Source organism: Mustela lutreola, chromosome 3 (assembly GCF_030435805.1).
Source record: "Mustela lutreola isolate mMusLut2 chromosome 3, mMusLut2.pri, whole genome shotgun sequence".
Classification (NCBI taxonomy): domain Eukaryota; kingdom Metazoa; phylum Chordata; class Mammalia; order Carnivora; family Mustelidae; genus Mustela; species Mustela lutreola.
The window spans coordinates 103,011,495-103,035,735 of NC_081292.1; the positions used below are offsets into that span (position 1 = coordinate 103,011,495).

The window sequence follows — 24,241 nt, forward strand, 5'->3', positions numbered from 1 at the left end:
TGAAATAAGTCAAGCAGAGAGAGTCAATTATCATATGGTTTCACTTACTTGTGGAGTACAAGGAGTAACACAGAGGACATTGGAAAATGGAGAGCAGAAGGGAGGTGGGGGGAATTGGAGAGGGAGACAAACCACGAGAGACTGCAGATTTCTGAGAAATAAACTGAGGGTTTTCGAGGTATGGGTGGGGGTTGGGTGAACCTGGTGATGGGTATTAAGGAGGGCACGTATTGCATGGAGCACTGGGTGTGTTGTATAACCAGTGAATCTTGGAACACTGAACAAGGAAAATGAAATAAAATTTAAAAAAATCAAGCATCATTGTAATATACTTAAAATCACATTCTTGGAGCACTGGGTGGCTCAGATGGCTGAGCATTGGCTCTTGATTTCAGCTCAGGTTGCAGTCTCAGGGTCATGAGATTGAGCTCTGCATTAGGCTCCATCCTCAGCAAGAGATCTGCTTGAGATTCTCTCTCTCCCTCCCCCTCTAAAATAAATCAATAAAATCTTTACTTTTTTAAAAAAAATTACATTCTTAAAATCTGTTGCATGACTTCCAGTTCAGATGACATAGATTTGTTTCTCTCTGATCTTCTTGATAACTGCAACTATCACTTTAGAAAATAATGCAAGAATAGTCAGAGAGGACTCTGAGATGTCGAAAGAAGATAGTGACATGGTTTGGGACCTCAGGACTGAAGGGATAACACATCAGTGATTCTATACTTACCCTTTGACCCAAGAAGTTGACCCAAAGCCAATTACTTTCTGACCTTAATATAGCACAGAAGGCATCCCAGGTAGGATTATCATCCCCTAATTCCCAGGCCACTGAATCAAAAGACACTACCTCTGACACCATCTGCTGAACCTGGCAGTACCTGACAGAATCTGACATTGGGATCCCCACTACCACTAAGTGGCCAGGGGATGGGGTGTTCTTCATCACTGGGGCTGACACTCATATTCCTCACCAAAATTCATCAGGCAAGCCAGGAACCACCTACAGGATAGATGGTGTCATGAAAGGGCAGACCAATAGGAAGGAGTAGAATCAGTTGCTCTATCCAGAAACACAAACTGTGGTGCTTCCATGGAATACTACCGAGCAAAGGCAAAAGGCAACAACCTGGATGAATGTTTAGGAAATTACACTGAGTGAAGACAGTCAATTCTACCCACACATCCTCTATCCTCTCATGGGTCCTCCCCTGCGACTAGCCTTTTTAAAATCCCATCTCTGATTGAATACTGAAACATTAATATCTATCATAAACTAGTCCTTTTTAAATCTTGCACTGGGTTTATGTTTTGTGATATAAAAGAATCAAAAAATGCTTATCAGCTACAAATGAGAAAATCTGACTCTTGCCCAAAATTATATCAAAAGGGAGAAAAATTCTCTTCATTAAATAAAATGTAAAGCAAGGGTGGGAAACAAATACAGAGTCATGTTTTGATTGCATAAAATATCACCTGGTCAGCATCTTAGTCACACCAAGGCTGATGGTGATAACTACTAGCATTATCACTAAGGTGCTAAACAATCCTATATGATATCAGCTGTAACAAGATACCTGTAACATGTCACTCAGAAGAATGACACGGTAGAAGTATTTCCAAATATGGCAAAATGAATATAGGTACCAAGGTGACAGTTGGGCAGACAGTAATGGTCAATTTTATATGTCCACTTGGCTGGAAAATAGTCTCCAGTTATTCAGTCAAGAACTAACCTAGGTACTGCTGTGAGGGTGTTTTGGAAATGAAATTAAAGTCCATAATCAATTGACTTTATGTAACAGAGATCATCCTGAAATAGCTAGATGGGCCTGCTTCAATCAGTTAAGAGACCTACAAAAAGAGCTGCAGCTCACCTGAAGCAGAAGAAATTGCACCTGTGAACTGTACCTTCAGCTGCTGCTCCAGGATTCCAAATTGTCCCTTCTGACTGCCTGCACTATGGACTTCAGTCTTGCCTTGCCAGCTCCCACACTTGCATAGGCCAATTTTTAAAAATAAATCTCTTGATATGTTTCTCCTCCTGATCCTGTTTCTCTGCTTCAACCTTGTTGACTGATGTCAATTGTGTTTATCATCATTACTCTTCTCTGTTAGTAAGACCCTCAGTCTATACAAGTCAGTCTTCTTCGTTATCCCAACTCCAGCCAAGTTAATTTCACCCTGTATTCTTTTTTTTTTTTTAATATTTTATTTATTTATTTGACAGAGAGAAATCACAAGTAGACAGAGAGGCAGGCAGAGAGAGGGGAAGCAGGCTTCCCGCTGAGCAGAGAACCCGATGCGGGACTCGATCCCAGGACCCTGAGATCATGACCTGAGCTGAAGGCAGCGGCTTAACCCACTGAGCCACCTAGGCACCCCTTTCACCCTGTATTCTTGACCCTCCCCCACTGTCTCTGGCTGTGCAGCTCACACATACATATCAGGTGCAGCTCAAGTCCAAAATTGCAGAACATTCCCCTCTCCTGCTCCATGTCTCATCTCGCCCCTCCTGCACGATGCCTCTATTTTAATCTTTACCTATATTCAGTTAATTCTTTGACTATGCACAACCTTATCCTACCATTCTTGCTAATTTTAAAGTCCTTGAGAAGAGGATTACAATCTTCAATTGCTCAGGTATCACCCACAGTGATACTGCTGGACCCAAAGTGGGTACTTATTTACACAGTCCTGATAGAATGCCATGTTGTGTGGAAGAGTGACCTGAAAAGAGATGAGATTGTCACAAATTGGTGCTAAATGAAAATAAACATCTTCATTAAATTCTAACATAGCAGCAGTCAAAATAATGTGTGGGAGTCATCTATGTTCACAGATTTGAGGATCTACTGTGATTATAATATGATGATAATAAGTATATTATCATTGATTAATGTAAATAAAATCAATTTCTTTCCCTGGAAAGTACTATTACCTAGTACTTTCTGAATCCAGTGATTACGAAAACTATGGGGACCACCAACATCATACTTAACTAAGATAACTGAGGTGTGATACAGGGAAAAGAAAAGGAAATCAAGTCCTGTTCTTTGGGGTACTTCTCAACACCTGGCAGGGAGGGCTTAAATGACAGGCTGTCCATAGTGGGTTCACTGAAGATACAAGAAAGTCTAACCAGAGAAAGTTAAAAGAAGGTACAATCTAGCTTCTGAGAGAAACAAATCTTCTGCCCACCAGAGAGGCACAATAATAGCAGAAGGTATTGATCACCCTGGTTCTACAGCATCACTTGAGGAAGGATGTAAATAACATATTTGCACTGAAAGGTCCCTTCCAAACATAGAAATCAGCATCTGTTACTAAACTAAAAGCTCTCTACAGAAGAACAGAAAAGGTAAAAGCGCAGAGGATTTATGAAGGAAAGTAAGTAAACCAAGAGCCTCCTATATTGGCACTACAACTGATACTCCAAAGTGATATATTTTTCATAAAGAAATCATCAAAATATCTTAAGACATACACATGATTATGCTTATATTTTAGAGATGAGAAAACCAAGTTTCAAGGAAATTGAGTAAGTTTTCCCGGTTACTCATTTAGTAACTGGCAGAACCTAGATCTGAACCCCAGATGGACTAATTTTCAAAAACAATCCTCTTTTCATGCTTCATCTCCATAAAACAAAACCAAACTTAAAAACATTTAGTGTCTACTTCTTTTGACAATCCCCTAATAATGTCATCAGACTGAAAAGTTCTCTTAAGTAAGCTAGAGAGCATAGGTCCTTTCTCCAATGGCCTATGAGCTCCAGGCACCTTAGACTGCAGGTTATATGACAAGTTGTTCCACTGAATGCCCATTAAGACAACATGCAGCAGTGAAACCAAATGTTAGCAGATGCATTCACTCATTTCCTCTTTCAGCCATCATGACAGCAGGATCAGGGAGACAGGAACAAGGGAACGGTTGCCAAGGTCTTCATCATCATCACATTAGCTGCAAGCAGGAAATCTGTGCTGCCAAAAACCGACATTGACAACTCCTCCGTTGACAGACTAATAAACTCAGTTACATGTCCTGCTCTGACAATGGACAGCTTTATTTCCTTTTTATGTTTTCTACATATATTTACTTATCCAAATGTCTTTTTTTCTGCTAGTATCTTAAAATAGTGACTACAACTATACCCCCTGAAAGGTGATTCATAAGCTCGTCTGAGAGCTAATGGGGGACTAGAAGTGGGAGTCTTTAAGAAATGTGCTCTGAATTCAAGGCCGGAACCTCAGGTCTCTGTTCAAGTTAAGAACAGGACGTTTCCCTTCATGGTAACCAAAGAGAAAGCCTAACAGATATTATGGGCTATCATATGGTTTCTTATCTTTCTCCTTTCAGTGGAAATGACATGCAAATACACTTCAAGAAGTGTGAAGTGAAGTGAAGCCAACAATTTGAAAATTAAAACTCCATTTTCTCAAAATTTATTTTGTGGGTGACATAATAGGGAGCTGGTGGTAAGAATTGAGGACACAGGCATGAAATGCCCAAGTGCCTGTCCTCAAGGAGCTTGAACTAATGCTGAAAATCAAAAGATGATACCCAAGGAGAGTATTGAGGCAGAGTAGAGAATTATCTGGAAGAAGAAGTCAGGAAAATCGTTCAGGGTTAGTGCGCCTGGCTGACTCAGCAATAGGGCATGTGACTCTTGATCTCAGGGTTGTAGTTTCAAGCTCCATGTTGGATGTAAAGATTACTTAAAAACAAACAAGGAAACAAACATTCAGTGTCAGAAGAATGGAGATAAGAATTTGAGGTGTTTAGGACTGAAAGTCAATCAGATCTACTGCAACACGAATACATATGGGGCCATGACTGTGATTTATGAGGGCTCCCGGTGATAAAGAGCCATACTTACTGAGCTAAGAAGCAAGGATTTTATCATTAAGATAATGGAAATCCACTGAAGAATTTGAAGCTGAGAAATGATATACTCAGTGTTCCTTTTAGAAAACAAGTAACACATACTAAATTTTGAAATAACCTTAGAATTTCACCACCTTACCAACTTACCTTGGCTAAAGCATGATATAGTCAAGGAAACTTATGTAGAATACACACAGTGATAAAATTAGAGACGACAACAATATCCAGGTTTTAGTACTGCCTGAGTCTTGTAATTGAATGTGGTTGGGCTTTGCATTCTACACTCCTCTGAAACCAGGGTCCTTCCTCTGAATTTTTGCCTTGTCCCTTACCAAAGTTAAAGTAGAAACAAAATGATGTACATATATAAGAAGAAGGAACCTATAAAGAAGGGCTAGAATCACACATGTCAAAGGAACTTCATGCACACTGATTAATGATTTATCCTAGGAGTGATAAGGTATAGATTCTATTATATTCCCTTGGTATATGGTGCAAGTAAGTCTCAAATTGGTGAAATAACTTGCCATAAATCACTGTTGTATTGTGTCACAGAATTTTAATTGATAAAGATTTTTTTTCTAAATTTTATGTCTAAATTACAGAATCAAAATATTTTTGCAAGGTTCAAGCTGAGAATATTAAAAATTCCTTTGTTTCATGACACCTTAGATAGTCCAGTCTCACACTACCATTTAAAGTAAAATTGGTAGGGGTACTTGGGTGGCTCAGTTGGATAAGCATCTACCTTTGGCTCAGGTCATAATCTCAGGATCCTGGGATTGAGCCCCTGTCAGGCTCTCTGATCAGTGGGGAGTCTGCTTCTCCCTCTCCCTCTGCCTGCCACTCCCCTTGCTTATTCTCTCTCTGTCTCTGTCAAATAAATAATTAAAAATCAGAGGTAACACTGTAAAAGAGTTCTTAGTGTTTTCTAAACCATAGTAATGAAATGGGCTATATGACCTATGCAAATAATGTCCTAAGGTAGAACACAGCACCTACATAGTATAATAACAACACACTAAAGAGAGTCAGCATACTCATCCTGAGTCATGCTATCAGAGCACATCAAAATAATCTTTTTTAGTGACCATGTATAATCCACATATAATCCACACTGTCCCCTGAGGGATATGGGTTATATGAAGTATTTGACTTGCCTAAAATCATTTATGGCAGAGACAGATCTAACCTCTGGCCACTTGAGCCACAGCTTGGTCTTTTTTCAGTGCCATGGTGTTTTTCAGTTTTGCTAATGGTAACACCTATGTCAGAACCTAATATCTGTTTAACATTCTATAATGTAAAAAGTCTTATTACAGTCATATGACTTGTTAGCATAGACAGATAAATTACTAAATGTCTCATGTGAAAAATGCACATAAATTTTCATAAACATAATTTTAAATTATAATAGATATCATTTAACTTAAAAATACCAAATTGAAATATAGTGCTAGATGTTTCTCATTCCTTTGCTATAGTGCACACAATAGCTGTTTGAATGGGTCATTATTATTTTGAGACCAAGAAACCAAGGCTGAAAAAGTTAAGTAATTTGCCCAAGACCAGAGAGTCATAAATATAACCTAGATCTGTCTGGATCCAAAGCTGAGATCCAGATAGAAAATGTGTCTTCATATATTGAGTTTATTAGGTATGTATCCAGTCCAGACTACTTCTAACTCATGGGACATACCAGAGTTTTATAATTCTATGGCAATTAGTCTTCTGTTGATTGAAAAAAAAAATTAAAAATAAATGCTCATTGTTCCTGCTCAGTGTTCAAAGTAAATATCAATGGTTCTCCAAAGGAAAGCAACATCAACAATTAAATTATCTCCAGTTAATTATATTCTTTCATATTTGGGGATCTTTTGTTGCTTCTAAGGATTTGGAATAAAGCCAAAACTTGTGATTACATTTCTTGCACATTGTCAATCCAACGTAAGTATTTGAAGTTGGCTTTACTTAGCCTCAATTAATGAGAGGAAAGGGAGACGAAGGGAGAGATGGAGAAAAGAGGAAGGAAAGAACAAACAGAACAAATTAACATGTAGGAAATGACTGTGGGAACCTCTTAAATCATGGAGATGTGTTCAAAAGGAAGAAAATCGATCCGAGGTGAATATGCAACCTTGATTCCTCCTCCTTTCTGATAAGTCTCTGTATCAGTTTTGTTTTTAAATCCTGCCATGTTCTATAAAATATTTACAAGTGCTCTTTCTTCCACTTAGAGATGTTGTAATGTGAAGAGGAAGTGCTTTCAAGCCATCTAGAACTGGGTTCAAATCCCACTTCCTCTAGCTCTGTGGCTTTAAGCATTTGGCCATAAAAGAGATGTTTACATCCATTGATCCTCTGCGGTACACATATTTGCCATATATCATACAAAGAGGGATGCACAGAACCTTGGCAGTTTGGTAGGGAAAACAAGAACCAAACCTTCCATATTAATCTGATGGAATAGATTCTACATCCATGGCTATCAAGGGAGCAAAGTGGAACAGCAACTAGGAAAGGTCCTGGTAGGCTTCTAGCAGGAATTGATGAGGTCAAACCAAAAAGATATTTGGTCAAGAGATCTACAAAGACCCAGTTGTATGAAGAACTTCCATAGTCTAAAAAGGTCAAAGCTAAGAACTTAAGGGGTCTCAGAAAGTGAGATGACATGGTGAGCCACTGAATATAATTCATGGCCCTTAAAATAAGCTAAACAAATGTTCATTCCCTTCCCCTAGGCTAGTGCCTCTAAAGAAACCCAAATATCTGAGTGCTTATCCTTATATCATATCCTTCCTTTGGTTCTCACTCTGGAACACTGTCCTAAGACTTCTCTGCCTGTCCACATTTGGATCAATCAATCCTTTGAGAACCCTTTCCCTCCCACCAACTCAGCCTGTTCTGATCTCTTTTTTCACAGAGAATAAGTCACCCACATCCTTACATACTGCCTTCTGTTACTTGTTTATTAATGAGTGCAAAGATAATTGTCTTTTCTCCTGAAGGAGAATAAAATCAACTCAATGGCAGATAGGGGTTCAGAATCCCCTGGATCCTGACAACACCTCTGATAGTCATCAATTCACAAATTCTCTTCAAACAGCAAGTTTCTGTGCATTCTAATACTTCCACAGTCACAGATTGTCTCTAGAATAATGGTTTCTTTCGTTCTCTTACTGTGCTTTTCTGCCATTACTTTTATAAACATCCATCTAGTCATTCAACAATCACCAAACACTATGATGAAGTAATCTGGGGGTGACGGCTCAGACACTTTTGTGTTTAATCTATTCCTGGAATACTTCTCTTCTGCCCTTCAAGTTACCAACTTCCTTAGGCTGTCCTTCTCTTTCCCCACCATTCCTTCTTGAGTTCCTTAAAATGCTTTACTTCGTAGGTTCCACCCTTGGCCTGCCACACCTGAGTGACTTTAGCCATCCACACCTCACAATTCTGATCTTCCTCCCAGACTTCACCTGGGGATTTTCAGCTACTTCAGTATAGTGAGCACCTCTCCAGGCTGACACTGTTTCCCAAGCAGAACCGATAATAGAATCCCGTGAATCTCCTCCTCTATCTGTTCAAATAGCAGCTCACATGGAACAGGGACTTTCACATTTGCCAGGCACTGGATTAACTACTCTAGGGGGATTGTTTTGTTTAATCATCATGATATTTCCATTACATGACTGTCATTACTAGCCCCATATCACAAATAAGGAAGTTAAAGCAGCTTGTAAGTTGTAGGGTCTGGATTTGACAGGAGGCTTTCAGGGTCAGGCAGACCTGAAAACTTAGTCACTACATTCTTCATTCATGAAGGCTTCCAAACTAAAAAGCTAAAAGTCATCCTTCTCTCTGCTCTATTTGATTTGTCTTCAAGTCTGTTTGATCCAATTTTAGATATGCCTTTCAAGTCAGGTCCCTTCTTTTCTAGCTTGCTCTGACTCTCATCATTTGTTGTCCACACAACTGCAAAGAGCATCCAGTATCTTTCCTTGCACCGACGTCTCGTCTCCTAACTTCAGTGTGTACTTTACAAAACCATCACAGTTTTAATTCCCTTAAAAAAAAAAAAAGCCCAATAAGCAAAATGCAAACAACAATAAAATAAATATTAGCAAGTCATTCCCCAGAAATAAAGCAAAACCACCAAACCGTGCTTGGCTCCTAAATGCGCAACAGAGAGGCAAGCTCCTTCTGAAATGATCACCCATCCTCTCTCTAGCTATATTTCCTGCCTTTCCATCTTTCCCCATTGCACCTTAGACTCTACCCATGCTAGGCATTGGACAATCCTCTCTTTGTTGCATTTGGGCAATCCTCCTCACTCTTCCTCCTCCTGGCTCTTGTTCTTTCTCATCCTCTAAGGTTCTGCTCCAAGGTACATTGCTGAGAAAACTTTCCGACCTCCCTGGAAAGTGACAATGCCTTTGCCCCAGGAACTCACCACTACTATGTGCACATCTTTCATTTGTCCATTAGTGCACACAACAAACAGCAGCTTTCTACTATGTGTCAGGTATTAAACAAGGTGCTGGAGATACAGAAAAGATCTGGATACCACCCTGTCCTTACGGAGTCTCCAACTAATGGCGCACTGAACGACTCTTTCCCACTTAATTGTCTATTTCATCAATTACATGGTATGTACTTTATGTCAACAAATCCTTGGATATGTTTAGTACAAATATAAACAAGACAGAGTTCCTTCTCTAAAGGAGTTTATAGCCTCAGTAGGGGAGTTAGCATAAATAAAAATAATGATGACACTTAAGACTGTGGTTAGTGTCATAAAATGAAGCAGGGTGTGGATTCAACAATTCATTACTCTTATTTATTTATTTTTTTCCTTCTCCTTTAGGTGTCTAGTTGTAGCTGGGAATATCTGCAGAAGGCATTAGGGGTTAAGCATGAAGAGGGATTTTTTTTTAGATCTTGATAAGAAGCCCACAAGATAATATTAGGATATGAGCTACACTGAATTAAGAGGTGTAAGAGATGCTTTTAAGCAAGACTTTTAATACCAGAATCCCCTACCCTCTCCAACCTGCCACTCCAACTACAAAATGCCATACAGTTAGAGGAAAACTTACCTACTGTTAAAACAGCAAAAGTGTTATCCCTCTGTGATGACTAGTGTAGAGTCTGATAGCAAGACAACCTAACATGCTCCTAATCAATACCCAACTACTGACTGCCCAATGGGAGAAGCACTATGTCAAGCTTGGGAGAGGAAGAAAGCTGATATCCTCTTGCCCAACTACAAAGTGAGCTAAAAGGTATTGTTAGGATACCAGTGTCTGGATTGCAAAAAGGGATTAACACAGGCTGGGAAATGGTGAAGAGATCCTGAAAAGGGCATCAGACATAGTGAGAAGATCGAGGACAATTCCACTCAATAGAACGCATAAGATGATAAGTAAGTACTTCTATTACTTATTGAGTCCACTCAATGGGAATCACCAAATATATAGTTATGACACCAGATATTCTTTCAAAAGGTACTTGTTGAGTGATGAAATAAAATTCTGCAGGGATAATTTTATGTATAAGTCACCTAAAAACAAAACAAAAAACCTTTTTTTTTTTTTTTTTCCAATCTGGAACTCATCAGAGTCAATAATAATTTCCATTTCAATATGTAAAATGTTTTGGTAAAAATGTATGTGTAACTGTTTCATAAGTTATAGTAAATTCTGGAAGAGGAGGTAAAACAAGATATCAGAAAATAGTGATCAGAGTACAAACAGTATCAGAACTTTAGGACAGCAAGCTGAAAATATGAATCAAGATCCTTAACACTTATCTTTGAGTCAGTAATGTCATTAGTAAGACATTCTAAGAAAAAAAATAGAAGCTGAGGGATTTTTAAATTATTTAAATAATTTTAATGTGCTTAAGCACATGAGTAATGCTACAGTGCTGGTTATAATAATAATATTCAGAAACAACACAGGTCTCCTCTCCCCCCCCCCAAAAAAAAAGGGAAAAAAAAGATGAAAATATTTGAATAAAATCATTAAATGGATTATTTATTATGTATTCATTAAAGTGGTATTAATAGATATTGCAATACCAAATAAAAAGCTTTGTTATAATGGGAAGTGAGCTCAGATTTCCCCTAAGGGAAAGTGCTTCATAGGAATATCATTTGGGCTGTTGGAATTAATAAAGAGAGCTCTTTACCTGTCTTTTCTTGAGTCAGGAAACATATGCAGTGTTCCAAAATATAGCATAGATATTCCTACTATCATGTATTGGTTCTTGCCTGTTTTCAATAGGCTTCCCTATTTCTAATACTCATTTTAATTTTGGCTGTCTATCAAGTGGTAATTCATCTTACTTTCTCATGATGATCGCATAATTATTCTAGAATACAAAAACTTCCTTGTCTCTTGGTCTTATAGAACTGCATCAGCAATTACAGTATCAAACGATATGATATGAAGGAAGTCATGGATATCCCATCACAAAATTCTATCAAGAGGTTTGCAAATGTCCTTTTACTTGTTGGAGAAATGGAGAAATGAAATAAGATTCAGAGTGTGGGGCACCTGGTTGGCTCAGTTGGTTGGGCTTCCAACTCTTTCAACTCAGGTCATGACTTTATTTAGTGTTCTTTTTAAGATTTTATTTATTTATTTAACAGAGAGAGAGATCACAAGTAGGCCGAGAAGCAGGTAGAGAGACATGAGATCAAGTCCCATGTTGGGCTCCAAGCTGAGCATAGAGTCTGCTTGAAGATTCTCTCCCTCTGCCAGTCTCCCAACTTGTTCTTGTGGTCTCTCTCTTTAATAAACAAATAAGTATTAAAAAAATTAAAAAGATACAGGACTTAACCTCTCTGGCATCAAAGCCAGATTCCACCCATCAAGTCCCAGCTTCACTAGCTCTGTGACCTTTAAGGAAGGTGTATAGCTTTTCTGGGCCTCAATATGCTCTTCTATAAAATGGAGATAGTAATATCCATCTCATTTTATTAGCATGTTGCAGACTTATTATGCATTAAGCTTTATAATCAAAGTCTCTTCCTTTTAATATTAACTTAGATTCATAAATTACCTTGAGTAGGATATGCCCTAATTACTTAGAATTTTGACATTTACTACACAACCTTCTAAACTTGCACACTATGTAAAACCAAGAACCATAGTAACCATTTCTGGTCATCTGAAAGCTCTGATTGCTGGTTGGGTTGACAAGACTTATGTGGACTACAAATATTGGCATATCTTCAGTTATTCCTTTGGAGAATAGGATACAACATAGAGAAGAAGATTCCTAACCAAAACAACATAAAGAAATGACATAATGGTGTTCAGTGACAGTTTGTGGGATAAGTGAGAGTCTTACGTTTCCTCCTCATATGAGGAGGCTGCCAGATTGGGTAGGAATTGTCCACACACTCACCACCTCCTTCTTTAACAGGTGGTTTTGAGTAAAGTGTGTTTGAAAACTAATCTAACTTGTGCATGCAAGTTCTTTATGTGTCATCAGGTAAGGAGGAAAGGAAATTGAAAGTGAATGATGATATATCTACTTTTAACAGCAACCTGCTCTGCCTAGAGACTTTGGGAATTCCCATTTTGCTATTTCTTAGAGTCCATCATACTCTCCCCTTCACCCAGACTCATTTCTTATCCACAAAGACTGGACAGAAAGAGGGTAATCCTATCTGTCTTCAACACTATTGGCTCACATTCACTTGTAAGCATCTAGAACAAAAAAATAAAACACACCTTGAAGGGCTTAAAGAGACAGAAGACTAAGAATACTCAAGAAATCATCAGTCTTAAATAGTATGAAAAATGTCTTATAAATCTGAAGACTTTATTTAGTGTTCTTTTTAAGATTTTATTTATTTATTTAACAGAGAGAGAGATCACAAGTAGGCCGAGAAGCAGGTAGAGAGACAAGAGGAAGCAGGCTCCCCACTGAGCAGAGAGCCCAATGTGGGGCTCAATCCCAGGACCCTGATATCATGACCTGAGCCAAAGGAAGAGGCTTAGCCCACTGAGCCACCTTGGTGCTCCTTTTATTTAGAGTTCTGACTGTGGATGACTGCTTCAGGACGTATGCACCAACACACCAAGGACACTGCCATTTCTATAAGAGTGGAGCTGTGAACTTGCTTTTGTTTTACCCAAGGGTATCCTTTCTTTTGTCTTCTGCACTTTGGCAACTCTCATCTCTTATGTCCCATGTCAGGGGCATGTGCTTTTTGCATGCCTTGAATCAATTAGCTTATAAATCTGATTCGAAACAATGGTCCTCTCCAAACTAGGGAAAGGAGAGAAATGAGTTAGAGGGTGACAAATTCCTGAATTACACAGGTATACCAGGTGTGTTTGCCAAACCTCAAAGCCACCCAGGTAACTCTGATTTTCCTGGCTGGGTGCCCAGAAGGGAAGAAAGAGTTTAACAACGTTGTGACCTATGGTATATACACTGAGCAATTTCCAGCAAGGGGAATCAGAAGGTGTTATAAAACAGAATGGTATTTTTTTTTAAGACTTTGTGTGTTGACGGTTGCCAAACTGTGGAAGGAACCAAGATGCCCTTCAACGGACGAATGGATAAGGAAGATGTGGTCCATATACACTATGGAGTATTATGCCTCCATCAGAAAGGATGAATACCCAACTTTGTAGCAACATAGACGGGACTGGAAGAGATTATGCTGAGTGAAATAAGTCAAGCAGAGAAAGTCAATTATCATATGGTTCCACTTATTTGTGGAGCATAACAAATAGCATGGAGGTCAAGGGGAGATGGAGAGGAGAAGGGAGTTGAGGGAAATTGGAAGGGGAGGTGAACCATGAGAAACTATGGACTCTGAAAAACAATCTGAGGGTTTTAAAGGGGCAGAGGGTGGGAGGTTGGGGGAACCAGGTGGTGGGTATTGGAGAGGGCACGGATTGCATGGAGCACTGGGTGTGGTGCAAAAACAATGAATTCTGTTACACTGAAAAGAAATAAAAAAATTAAAAAAAAGGACTTTGCATGTTGAGTCTCCTGCTCATCACCTTTGACAGTGTTCCTTTAAAAATCAGCACCTCACTTCCATTGATTTTCAACTTCACACTTTTTTTTTTTAAGCTAGAAATGTTTTATTTTTAGCCTTAATGGATAGAGAAAATGAAAGGAGAAGAGTATCCATAGAGATGAACCCCTCAGATTAGTGTTAAATTACTTCAGGAGAAAGTGAACAGAATCAGCTTGAAAAATCTTAGACTTGTTGTCATGTGATTTGGCCAAAAATTGAGTAGCTTTGATTTAAATCTCCTTCGAAGTCCTCACTATTACATCGATAGCTATTCTCGTTGTCATTGTGCTTCTTACAAGAGCACTGAGTTGGCAATCTGGACAGTACTGTATGCATCATGCAATGTGTCTGTGCATGCATAGATTGTTCCGGGCTATTTAAGGACAATATTTCTGGAATAGGCTCCACACTTATAGATTTTAAGTAATAGACTTCATTTTAAAGCTAAGTGGTGCTTTTCATTTTCATAGGCATCCAACAGCAGTAGCATCATCCCATGATGACCTTTGGGCTATGTCATCTCTGATTGGATTAGACAGCTCTGTGGGCGTCATTGGTCAATTAGTCTTACAAATCACAGAAAGGCCATAGAATGGCTGAGAGGTCTTCAGGGATGAGAGTGATGACACTGTCCATTCTGGATCAGAGTCTGATTCAGCCGTGCCAACATCTCCCACCCATTTTCTGAATCCCTAAGTGCCATTCCAGGAGCTTAAGAGACCCTGGCAAGTTTGCTCCAAGTGGACCTCACTCTAGTCTTCGGCAGGTCCTTGGCTTTGTTCTTACATTTTTACCCTAGCAGGTCCTTCTCCTACCTCCTAAGTCAATTTCACAGCTCACATTTCCGATGAAATCTTCTACAACTATAGCTAGCACCTTCAGATTATGTCTTTCTAAATTATACTCACAGTTCACTTCACACAGTTTGACACACAATTCTCTAAATGACAAATCTCTATTTTGGCATGTGTTTTTGTTTGGCGACTCCAACGAGACTCTAAAATTACAGTAATCGGGGCTCATGCTATTCATTTAGTTTTTACTCGTCACCCCTTGCTCTTTGTATGTTCCAGTCTGCCTTGCTGCCTGCTTCATCTCTTCTTACTTCTCCTCATTGTCAGGACTCTCCAGCCACGTGAAATCACTTAGAGATTCAGTTTGCTTTTGCTTTTCTTTTTCTGTAGCATTCCTACCAAAGATTAGCTCAGGTCTTCTATATGATGCCTCCCTAACACTGGCATGCAGTCTTCTGCACTTAGCACCATATACTGGTTCTATTCTCTTTGATCCCATGGCAAAACTGTACTTCCCTTCCTCTTGAATTCAAGTGTGCCCCTGTGATGCTACTCAGCCAACAGAATGTGAGTGGAAGTGATGTTTGCCACTTCCCAGCAGAATCTTTCAATAGTGAGCACATGCTTCCTACTGCTTCTTTCTGCCATGACAACCTTCTAGGTGATGGAGGCTCTGTGAGCATCCCAGAATGAGAACAAAGTGGGAGAGAGACGTCTGCCAATGGAAGATGAGCACGTAACACAGGCAGGACACAACCACCGGTTACTCTGGCCACTGAGATGTTAGATTATTGACTAGAGCAGCACAACTGAGCCCATCTAAACAATGTACTTGACTTAGTAGCTCTCCTTTGTGGGCCCATGTACATCATCTCACCTGTGCCTCCAACACTTATTCCATTTCCTGTGTTTCTGTCAAACCATAAATTCCATAAGGATACGGCTTGTATCCATTTATCCGTCTCACATGGCCACCATGGAACGGGCATATTATGACAGCCTCTCAGGAAACACATGTTGAATGAATGACAAAAAGTGCCCGCCCCATTTGAATGCATCCTAAAGTTAACACTGGTATTCCTGGATGTTTGCTCATTCTGTGGGTAAATCATAAGTACTCACAGTTATGGCAGGTGGCGCCCGTGTAGCCCGTGTTACTGCAGTTACAGTAGAAGGTAGTCCAGGATTGGGAGCAGCTTCCCCCATGTTCACAGTAGTTTGGCAAACACCTAACAGGAGATAAAGCAAAAGCAAACAAAATAAACCAACTCAACTGAAATGAAGGGGAGAAAACAAAAAATGTCTACATTCAGCTGTATGAATTGATAGTAGAAATTGGTCTGCTGTATGTCTATACCTAAATCAGACTTGAGCAACAGCAAAATAATTCTATAGCTTTATCACACAGGGTGGAACCATCTAGCCCTACTATGTAATGAAAGGATCAGAGCTGATTTAGGCAATGTTGAGCATTTCAACATTGGGGCAAGTTGCCATTGACTTAAAGTTAATTTGAAGTGGTCAGAATCTATATGATTTTTCATTTACTATAGAATAAAATGTACAAAGGTTGTGGTTTTACATTTTGGAAAGGTTCTACATTTTTAAAAGGAAGTGAGAAGGGGGCAGATAATTGAGGCCACTGTCCTCATGATTCTCTTTTGGGTGATGGCCAGGAATCTATTTTAAGCTACATATGAAATTAGAAAAGATGGTACCTTCTCATTTAACATGCAAGGAAATACTGTCATTTCAAAAAATGTCAGCCCAACCCCCCCTTAAAATGAAGCCTTTATTACTTACAATGAAAATACTATAACTATTCTGAAAAATATTTTCACCACACATATTAAAAATGTTCCAAAGCATTTGTAGAATTTGACCCCACAATCACACTTAAATGGTTCTATCTTAAGCATATAACTCAAAATATAATATCCAATACTGGAAAATTTCTTAGGGACGTTGTGGTACATAAAATGAATGGGCTATCATAGAGCTACTGCAAACAGTTAGCAAAAAGGATTATAACAGAGACTGGATTAAGTGAAAATCTTGAGATATGAAGCATGGCCACAACAAAGCAAACCAAATATATTGTACTGCAAAACTGATAGGAAGAATAGATGTCAAGGATCACTTGAGGTAATGGGAGTAAAGGCAATGCTCCTATCTTCTGGACAGAGATCATGGGCTTTAGGGTCACTTATATCTGAGTTCAAATACCAGCTCAGCTATTCACTGCATGGCATCTTTGGGCAATTCTCTTCACTTCTGACATACATGATTTAAAATATCTACATGGTAGGCACTGTTGTGACCAAGAAATAACCTGGCAAGTGCTCAATACTTATAATGAATAAAATTAAAATTAAAAGCAGTGATAAATACTGCAATTCTTGAAATAATCTTTATGGGAGAAAAATCCCACTGATTTAAAAAGGGCGAGGGTGTGAACAATGAGGTTATGGAAGTAGTCTAATATAATAAAAGGGTTCATTGTGTAGCCTCTGAGAATGTGAGGCAAGCAAAAGTAAGATGATTTATCCTTAATGTTCTATATAGGTAGGAAACCCTCCAGCAATGATTGTTTCAAAGCTCAGAAACTAATATTCCTGCATATGTTCAGACATTATTAGAAGTTTTCCGCTCAGCACAGCAAACACACAATTGTGCTGACAGAGCTTATGTGTGGGGAAAGCATATTGGTGACTCCATGGTATCCAACTATGGCTTAAAGAACAGAAAGGGGGAAAAAAGAACCAGTAAATTTTCTGTAGAACACGTTCACAGAAACCAACCAATCAATATATAAATAAAAACAAGGGGTGCCTTCCCTAATACAGATTTTATCCTTCCTCTTGATTCCCATTCCCAGTTGGTAAAAAAAAAAAAGGGGTAAGAAAAAGATTTGTCACGGAGATGAATGAAAGTCCCTCTCCCTAACTAACCTTGTTCTGTGAGGAGTTACAGAACCTTGAAGCATCAGTGTCCTCATCTACATATTCCAAGCAAGGACCTCTGCCTCAGGGTATGCCCCGAGGGAAAGCCTAGCTCATGAAAACCCACTCACCCTATACCTTTCTTCCCTTATATCCCAGCACCTCCCTGCTTCTGAATTATGCTGCTCCTGCAATGCATCTTCTCCATAGATTTTCCCTCTAGAACTGTCAACACACTCTTTATCACTATCCGAATCCATTCCATTCTCCTTCCCCCGATACCAAATAAAGACCCACACACACATACAACTCAAGGGCACTCCATGATTGGCAAATTATACTATTATTAGCTCCTCTTCCTTCCCTAACATAAAGTTACTTGCTTTAAAGAGGGAGAGCTGAGGGGACCTAGTACAGTTGGCTGAGCATCCAACTCTTAGTTTCTGCTCAGATCTGATCTCAGGGTTGTGAGATCTAGCCCCCTTGTAGGGCTCCCCACTTAGCGGGGAGTCTGCTGAAAACTCTTTCCCCTGTCCCTCCCCGCTATGTATGCTCTCTCTCTCTCAATAAATAAATAAATAAATAAATAAATAAATAAATAAATATTTCAAAAAAGAAAAAAAAAATGGAAAGTTGAGCAAAACCAGGTTGGTAGGCATTTAATCCTGTAACCTGTTGGTTTTGGTGCCAAGGAGTTTTAGGTTGGACTCTTTTTAATGGCTGAAGCTATAAAATAGAAAATTCAGAAGTTCTAAGAGACAACATTTTCAGCCACAAGAAGAAAACTTACATGCTGTAAAAGAGAAAGGGAGAAAAAGAGGGAGAGAGAACGTTGGGGTGCAGAATGCAGCAGAAAAGACAGATGGAGAGTCCTGATAGAATTTGTGTGGCTGGTTCCTGTTGTTTCCAAGATTTGGTTGCACCCCTGAACTTCCTGAGGGCTGGCTGTTTTACTCTGTATCACATGCTGTGAGATAACCTGAGATCATTCTAGAGAAACCCCCATTCCTTTCAGGCTGGCTCAAACCGGGATTCTGTGATTTTCAAGTAACAGAATCTTAACACTTTGTAAAACAGAATTCTATAAATATAAAAAGAAATGAAAACACACATTTCTCCCTCTCTTCTGTACTTTAAAATATTTTAAAAATGAAGATTTCCAAATTTAGTTGAGCATGTCGTAGAAGAGGTCTTGGGGAAAACAGTAAGAAATATCTGGGCACTTTGAACTCATCCTTAATAAGCCTCACATAGACTTTGTATTGAAGTGTTAATAAACTCAATTTACCAAGGAAAGTGTAGGATAGAAATTCATTGCTTGTGGTCACTTTAAAAAAATGATATATTTCTGAAAGACAAAAACAGTGCTTTGGTAAAGGACAATCTAATATTCCTAAAATGAGGAGAAAAAAAAAATGGATGCTTCTAGCTTGGTTCATTTTGGTTCAATACATACTATGATTAGAAAAACTCATCTGTAAAGCTGACACTCAAAATAAAAGATGTATAATCCCAATATGCTTATTTATTAAGGGCAGTTTTATGAGTATAATTTCCAGTCTTTAATCAGTTTCTTTAAACTGGTACTTTGTTTCTTTTTCCACTTGCCATAAACTAGGCACTGAAGGCATGACCCAGAAAGAGAAGAGTGGAGAGGCTACCAGAGTAAGAGAACCCCATTAAGAGTGAGAGCTCTGTCACAATCTTAGGGGTAAGACCCTCAATTCAAATTGTTAGGAGATAAGCACTCCGAATCCCTATCTCCTAAATTTCTAATGATCCTTCATATGCAGCTGGACCTGGATGGATGTGCTTTCTCTAGGTGCACTTAGTTTAACAAAAAAAGCCTTCAGCATGATCAGGACACTTTCCTTCATCTTGATTATTGTTACCTTTAACAAGGTACTGCAAAACACAATGACCTTTAGCCAGCCTTGTGACAATCCTAATGGTGTTTAACGGAACGTTGTTTTCGCAGCTAATCTCCTACAAAACACATCCACCGAAAACTTTCCTCTCACCAACAACCTGAAATGAAACTTTGACATGTGCTCACCATCATGTCTGAGATGTTGTTTTAATGTTTTATTTTCCCTGTTTAATAAGAGAAGAAAGACAAGAGGAGGGTAAACAACTTGCCCAGATATAAAGTGACAGAGCCAGGAAGGTGAGTTATGCTGCCTGTCACTGAAACCTGTGTTCCCAAGCACCATACATCCTCTCTCTGCCAAACACCAGATGATGCACCTCCTTAAAGGTGAACTCCGAGCATGCATTAAGGCACCACTTCTGCGAAGAGTGGGATGGAGGGGGCCTTCATATAGTTACCACTGATTCCAGAAAGTCATTAGCAAACTTGGAGCTGTGAGGTTAGAGCAGAGAAAGATAGTGACAAATGGGTCAATTGACAATAAATAAACCTGAACTAGAGAATAAAAGACATATTTATTATATAATTAGCAAAATGATACATAATTGAGTCTATAAACTCTATAAATTCAGTGATGAAGATCAGGGAAAAGAGATTTTGATTCTATTTTCAATTTCTTTTCATGACCAAATTGTTGAATTCTTAAAGTAAGAAAGAAATTCTTCAAATAAAGCTACTGCTAGGACAGCCCCTGTCCCTACCCTACTCTTGCTCTGATTTCTTTCCTTTCCTTTTTTTTTTTTTTTTTTTCCCCAGATGATGGAGACTCCCTCTACATTTCTTAAGCCTATATGAGTTAATTTGATTGTTTCTAGTCTGGGCCTGCTTTTGGTAGAATGTATAAGTTATCCCAAGCTAGACAAAGCTATTTGACCAATCTAAAAATTGATGACATAATGTTTAAAATAAACTTTGTAATTGTATAATCCTACAAATAGAGAAAAATGTAGTCCATCAAGGTCTATTCCGCAAAACAGAAGATAAATTCAGGATCCAAAGTTGGCCTTTGAGTGCAGGACTATGGGCTTCATGGCCAGCCTGCCAGGATGTCCTGGAGCCATTGACTGAACACTCATATGTACACAGCTCTCGGGGTGTTCCACCGGGATTAACCAAGATTGTGCTCACATCTCCATCACTCAGCATAGTCAGTGTCCTCTATTAACATGAAATTTTTAGTCCTCCAAGTTTTCTGAATTTAGTACCAAAAGTTTATGACAATCAAGACCTCAGTATTAATGTTTGGGGGTTAAGAAGGAATAAGGTATTGAGAGAGAAAAATGGTCCCAAAGCTGATCTCAGCCAGAAACTTCTATATGATATAATCTACATCTTCCTGTGAAGAAACCAGTATTCTTGACTTTGATAAAATGCTTAAACATATTTATAATGGACTTTGTTGGTTGATGGTAAAGACCAATGTTGGTTGATGGTCCACTTCAAAAGGAACCTAACTTAAACAGTCTTGTAACAAGTCAAGGAATGTAATAATAATTATTATTTTTTAAAAAATTCAGTCTTACAAGGGATATCTTTGATAGCCCCTCCCCCCAAAAAATTGTCTTCAAAACAGCTCCTGCCAAGAATGGATCTTTAAGATTTTTATTTATTTGTTTGACAGACAGAGATCACAAGTAGGTAGAGAGGCAGGAAGCAAGCTCCCCACCTAGCATAGAGCCCAATGCGGGGCTTGATCCCAGGACCACAGGACCATCACCTGAGCCGAAGGCAGAGGCTTTAACCCACTGAGCCACCCAGGCACCCAAGAATGGATCTTTGAACTGGTCTGAGATAGGTCTTTCTCTTGCAACGAGATTATAATAAACTTTGGAAAAAAAAATAACAGTTCTTCAGTATTTATTTATTTATTTATTTTTAGCTTTTCTTTCCTTTAATTCTGCATATTTGACACACATGGAAGCCCGGTCCCCCCAAAACAACAAAAACAACTGATGTGCTCACCAGCCTAACTTAACAGATGTTAACCCTTAGCTATATATATTTTTTCAGGTTCTTTGGTATTTGTAATTTTTAAGGGAATTTGGCCTATTTAATATGTCTTGCAAACACCAATTTAAAAAGTGAAGAACAGGGGTGCCTAGGTGGCTCAGTAATGAAGCATCTGCTTTCAGCTCAGGTCATGAGCCTTGTGTAGAGCTCCCTGCTCAGATGGAAGCCTGCTTCTCCCTCCTCCACTCCCCCTACTTACGTTCCCTCTCTCGCTGTGTCTCTCTCTGTCAAATAAATAAATAACATCTTTAAATAAATAAATAGTGAAGTATAATTGATTTGGACCTTAAAAATCTTCCTAGAACATCTAAGACAAATTCAGTTCCCCAAAGTTATATGTTCATTTTCTGGATACTTAACTTTTAGAAATATTTGTGGCATTCTTTCTTGTAATGCCATAAATTGTACAACTTGGAAAGTAAATCAATCATATCATAAATGAAGTTTAATGTATTTGAAGTTATTTAAGTAACTAAATCCATAAATAGGATTAAGCATTATTCAAAGGGTTTTTAGACCTGAGTTCTAATACTTGCTAGACTTAATAGAATACAGTTTTATAAACTGAACTTTTTAAAGAATAAAAAAGAAAACTTTAAAAAAAAACTAAAGATTTTGAGTTTATAATTTTAAGAAACTCAGTATCACTCTTTGAAACAAAAATAACCTTACAAAGCATCTTATTTGCATAAATAAGTCCTCCTTTGTGCATACCACAGTTTCATCACACCTGTGTTGGCTGGTCATTCAGGTTTTAAGTTTTACCTTCCTAACCCACTTTATGGGGGAGCACCGTGTAGTCCACAGGCTCTGCATAGCACCCTTAGCCTCACCTTGAGGGCAGCTTCTCTTTGCTGAGCACTGAATTCCTTCTCTACTTCCTCTTCTTCTGTGTCTCTGTCACATTAGTGAGTACTTTATGGTCAAAAACAATGGATTTTATTTTTTTCTTTTTTTAAGATTTTATTTATTTATTTGACAGACAGAGATCACAAGTAGGCAGAGAGGCAGACAGAAAGAAAGGGGGAGAGAGCTGGAGGAGGGAGGAGTCAAGATGGCGGAGAAGTAGCAGGCTGAGACTGCTTCAGCTAGCCGGAGATCAGCTAGATAGCTTATCTAAAGATTGCAAACACCTGCAAATCCATCAGCAGATCGAAGAGAGGAAGAACAGCAATTCTGGAAACAGAAAAACAACCACTTTCTGAAAGGTAGGACTGGCAGAGAAGTGAATCCAAAGCGACGGGAAGATAGATCCCGGGGGGAGGGGCTGGCTCCCGGCAAGTGGCAGAGCAACCACGCACAAAATCAGGACTTTTAAAAGTCTGTTCCGCTGAGGGACATCGCGCCAGAGGCTAAACCGGGGCGAAGCCCACGCGGGGTCAGCGTGGCCTCAGGTCCCGCAGGGTCACAGAAGGATCGGGGGTGTCTGAGTGTCGCAGAGCTTGCGGGTATTGGAACGGGAAAGCCGGCTACAGACACAGAGCCGACAGTAAGCTCGCAGCTTGGAGTGACCTTGAACCAGTCGCAGGCTCGGTGAGCTCGGAGCGCGGCCGGAGGTCAGGCAGACGGGAGTAACTGGGCGCTGTTCTCTGAGGGCGCACTGAGGAGTGGGGCCCTGGGCTCTCGGCTCCTCCGGGCAGGAGACCAGGAGGCCGCCATTTGTATTCCCGTCCTCCAGAACTCTACGGAAAGCGCTCAGGGAACAAAAGGTCCTGAAAGCAAACCTGAGCAGATTACTCACCCCAGCCCCGGGTAAGGGCGGTGTAATTCCGCCTGGGGCAAAGACACTTGAGAATCACTACAACAGGCCCCTCCCCCAGAAGATCAACAAGAATTCCAGCCTAGACCAAGTTCACCTACCAAGGAGTGCGGTTTCAATACCAAGGAGAGCAGCAGAATTCCAGAGGAGGAGAAAGCCAAGCACGGAACTCATGGCTTTTTCCCTGTGATTTTTTTTTTAGTCTTGCAGTTAATTTAATTTTTTACTTTTTCATTTTTCATATTTTTTTTTTTCTCGCCTTCGGATAAAACTTTTTTTTAACTGTTACCTTTTTCTTTTTTAACGATTTTTTACTAGTTTATCTAATATATATATATATATTCTTTTTTACATTTTTCTTAGGTGTTTTCTTTTTTTAATTCTTTTCTTTTCTTTTTTTTTCTATTTTCTTTTTTTTTTTTCTTTCTTCCTTTTTGAACCTCTTTTTATCCCCTTTCTCCCCCCTCACGATTTTGGATCTCTTCTAATTTGGTTAAAGCATATGTACCTGGGGTTGTTGCCACCCTTTTAGTATTTTACTTTCCCCTTCATATACTCTTATCTGGACAAAATGACAAGACGGAAAAATTCAACACAAAAAAAAGAACAAGAGGCAGTACCGAAGGCTAGGGACCTAATCAATACAGACATTGGTAATATGTCAGATCTAGAGTTCAGAATGACAATTCTCAAGGTTCTAGCCGGGCTCGAAAAAGGCATGGAAGATATGAGAGAAACCCTCTCGAGAGATATAAAAGCCCTTTCTGGAGAAATAAAAGAACTAAAATCTAACCAAGTTGAAATCAAAAAAGCTATTAATGAGGTGCAATAAAAAATGGAGGCTCTCACTGCTAGGATAAATGA

General features: G+C 39.1%; 1 protein-coding gene across 2 annotated transcripts in view; it reads right to left on the reverse strand.

Moving 5' to 3' along the window:
- Positions 1 to 24,241, reverse strand: part of CNTNAP5 (contactin associated protein family member 5) — an 842,021-nt gene that overhangs the window by 339,667 nt on the left and 478,113 nt on the right. For both annotated transcript variants that reach the window (XM_059166599.1, XM_059166598.1), the window contains exon 11: positions 15,859 to 15,965. In XM_059166599.1, coding sequence (XP_059022582.1) covers positions 15,859 to 15,965 — 107 coding nt within the window. The remainder of the gene's footprint in view (positions 1 to 15,858; positions 15,966 to 24,241) is intronic.